General features: G+C 57.5%; 1 protein-coding gene across 2 annotated transcripts in view; it reads right to left on the reverse strand.

Annotated features, from left to right (window-relative positions):
- The window catches only part of IMPDH1 (IMP (inosine 5'-monophosphate) dehydrogenase 1), a 17587-nt gene extending 14412 nt beyond the window's left edge, over nucleotides 1-3175 (reverse strand). The window contains exons 1-2 of one of the 2 annotated variants that reach the window (XM_011939544.1): nucleotides 3136-3175; nucleotides 2988-3051 (exon numbers count right to left, since the gene is read on the reverse strand). In XM_011939544.1, the coding sequence (XP_011794934.1) occupies nucleotides 2988-3010 (23 nt within the window). In that variant the 5' untranslated portion in view covers nucleotides 3011-3051; nucleotides 3136-3175. Of the gene's footprint in view, nucleotides 1-808; nucleotides 841-2987; nucleotides 3052-3135 lie in introns of those variants that run through there. The other variant, XM_011939546.1, reaches the window with a different exon arrangement.
- Nucleotides 3176-3411: the final 236 nt, after the last annotated feature.

A 3411-nucleotide genomic window follows, 5' to 3' on the forward strand; every position in this document is an offset into this window, starting at 1 on the left:
CGCCTCTACACGTCCATCCTCCCAGGACCCCCAGCAGAGGCCCCACCCCCTCCACCCCTGAGTGCTCCCCCAGCCTGGGCCACCCACCTTGACCTTCTCCTCAGGGTACCTCTAACACGGTTCTGCCGTCCCCCAATGCCCCATACTCTTCCCCGGACCCTGATCAAGGCCCGGAGCCCTGAGAAACTGGTCTGGGCTCCCAGCTCCCCAGCACTAAGAACTTTGAGGTTGGACCGCTATGCCCCATCCCGACATCCTTCCTAGGGAGCGGGCATTCTTCACAATGACACTCCTTGACCTTTGGGTGGCCTTGGGGCCCTCTGCAGTTTACAAAGCATTTTTCATAAATGATCACATTAACTCCACGATCTATTAATTGCCAAGTATTGGGTACCCATTCCCTTGACAGAGGCAAAATCTATAGTTCGGAAAGAGAGGGAGGGGTACTGCTTCTGATTCATGACCCAGTGCTTCGGCTCATCGCCCTATCTCCAGCTGAGAAAATGGTGTTGGTACCAGGGCTTTTAACCTCAGAGAGCAGTTTGTTATTTGGGAGGGTCCTGCGGTGGGAAGATGGGGGAGGATCATAAGCCTGGCTTACACATACAAATAAGGACAGGGGCTAGGGAACTTCTGAAAATCCCCAAAGCAGAAGTTGGTGGCCCTGGGTACCCAGCAAGATCCAGATTTCTACATGCGGGCAGTGACTGGGTAGCAGACTGATTCACATGGGGAAAGGTGGGGTGGCAGGAGGCAGATCCTTTCCTCTTATGGGACCAGAACTGCCAGTGCTCTTCCCTGACCAAGAGTGGGTCCCCCACCCACACTCCACAGCCTCCTCGCTGTGTCCTCCTGTGGCTCCCACAGCTCACTTGGGGAGAAGAGAATAAGGTGGCATGGGACACAATCCCCTCCCTGGCATGGTGGCTGGCTGTGGCCCTGGGAGGCTGGGTTTGTTTACCTCTCAGCAGTGTGATGGAAACTAAGCCCAGGGGAGGCTTGGCCTCCAAGCCACAAGGTTCCCTGGGATGCCCAACCTCCCCCATGGATGCCCCCGGGACCCTGCCAGGAAAACACAGACTGTTCCATCTGTGTGCAGAGCAGAGGCTGGGGCCAGCTTGCCAGCAATGCCTGGGAAGCACCTCTGAACCTTCAGCATTCACAGGCTCACGCGGGGAGCCCAGGCCACATGGGGGACCAGGGGAGAGTCCTGAGGAGAGCAGCGAGAACAGCCAGAGAAAGTGCCTGACCATTCGGAGCTGCTCTGGGGTACCTTTCTGGCCACAGGAGAACAGAGCTATCATGCCAACTGCAGCACAGAGCAGAGACCGGCACAGAGCAGAGACCGGCCCAGTGGTCTCTCTGGTCACTGGGTCACTAAGGGACCTGCTCTGGGTCACTGTCCCCTACAGTACCAGTCACGAATGGCTAGAGTACTATTCAGGATTCAACCAGAGCTGGGGCCCAGGAGAGCAGCTGGATTTGACCATCTCAGGTGACCTGATTGTGACATCTGCCCCAGCCTTCTTAGAACTCTGGGACCCAAGGGAGGAGGCTGCCTGGCTGAGGCATGGGGAGGGTCACCTTCCCAGTGATTACAGACTTCATGGCCCCACTCCCCTCTCCTGCTCCCCTACGCGCCTCCCGCTTTGACCTGTGTTGGGCTCCTCATCACTCTAAGCTGCTGGGGCTCAGCCCTGGGTTAGGCTGTGCTTTTCCAGAGACTCCGCTAATCCACCCTCAACCCCCGCTCTCCTCCACCCTCTTCCTGATCTTCCCCAGCTGCTTCCTCCATGGGGAGGAGACACCGAGGCAACCAGTGGGCCTCCAAAGCCGAGGAAGGGCTGTTGTCCCCTGAGACCCCCACCTAGCAGCTGTGGGGATAGGAAGGCAGGTCCAAGTCCCTTCCTCAGGGTAGAGGCCAACAGTGCCCAGCTGGGTACTAAGGTCCAGGAAGGGAGCCCCGAGGACTCTCTCAGGCCTGGGGCTGTTTGAAGGAACAAGATTTCAAAATACTCTTGAGGGGAAGATGGGGGAAGGGGAGAAAAGGTAATAACATTAGCACTGTTGAGCTGGGACGGGGGCATAGCCTGTCCAAGTTCAAGCCAGAGAGCAATAACACTGGATGCAAACCCAGGACTGCTCATGGAATCCTGTCCTGTTCCCACAGCTCCCGGTTGGCAAAGGCAGGTGGAGGTCTGGCCAGCAGGTTTTGAATCTCACTACACCACCTGGCTGGGGTTCAGGTTTACACAGCCTCTTTGAGCCCAAGTGCGGGGTGCGGTCGGGTTGGGGGTGGGAGTAGGGATGACCCCTTGATGCAAAAGTGCAATCTGGAGAAAGGATGCACTCACATGGCTCCAACCTGAGCTCTGAAACAACCCCTGCTCTAAGCACTGCCTCTGTCAAGCCCCAACTGGTTCCTTCAGCCCCTGTGGCCCCTCCCCATCACCCTGTGCCCTGAACTCCAGGAGCTGGATTTCTAGGATAGGAGAAAGGCTGGGGGTTGCCTAAGCCTGAGTCAATTCTAGAGAGGCAGCCTGCCGGCACAGGAGGGGCCTAACTCAGCAGCCCCACTGCCCAGGAGCCCCTTAAGCCGTTAAAAGTTCTTACATAAGCGACCAGCCCCTGGGCAGAGATGCCAGGCTAATTCCCCCAGACCACCCCCACCCAAACCCAGCTGCCAGGTCACCTCCCCAAGCTGCTGAACACCAGCAGATGGGCAGAGAAAGAAGTCCAAATCCTCTGGACCGGAAGGACAGTGGGATTGCATTTCAAGCTGCGATACAATCCAGAGATTAGCTGCTGTCTCCTTTTCAGCCAGTCCCCCTGGGGCCCAGCTTACTACCCTACTCTTCCTCCAGTGTCCCTCATTCCCCTACAGACCCCAGCATGGGGGCCTGAGTCTTTGGAGAGACCTTGAGGTGAGCTGCACTGGCAGCCTCGTCAGATCTCAGTGTATGGTGAGGAGGGGAGAATGTCCTCACCTAGCCCTGCGAAGGCGATCCATCTGGACACCAACACCTGCCAGTAAGACCACTGAAGATAGTTCTAGGAGGAAACAGCTAAGGAGGGGTAAGCCAAGTCGGACAGGACTCCAACCAGCACTGTTTGAACCCCAAGAGTTGGAGCCACCTGAAAGGGGTGTCGTCGGGTGTGTAGCGAGGTCCAATCTAAGGCTAAGATTTTAGGGAAGGTTTTTACGACCTGTTCCCTCTCCTCTGCTCCCTTGTGCAACGAAGCACCTAATCCTTCGCACAGTACCCATCTGCATCCCCCAACCAAAGCCGGGAGCGTGGCGTTTTGGGAAGTTAGAGGCTGAGGCGGTAAGAGGGGAAGGGTTTGTGGGGCTTGCCCCTCCCCTCCCCCGCAGCGTCGCCGGATTCCCGGAGCCGCCGCGCCCTCCTCGGC

This window comes from Colobus angolensis, unplaced genomic scaffold (assembly GCF_000951035.1).
Source record: "Colobus angolensis palliatus isolate OR3802 unplaced genomic scaffold, Cang.pa_1.0 Scaffold182, whole genome shotgun sequence".
Taxonomy (NCBI): domain Eukaryota; kingdom Metazoa; phylum Chordata; class Mammalia; order Primates; family Cercopithecidae; genus Colobus; species Colobus angolensis.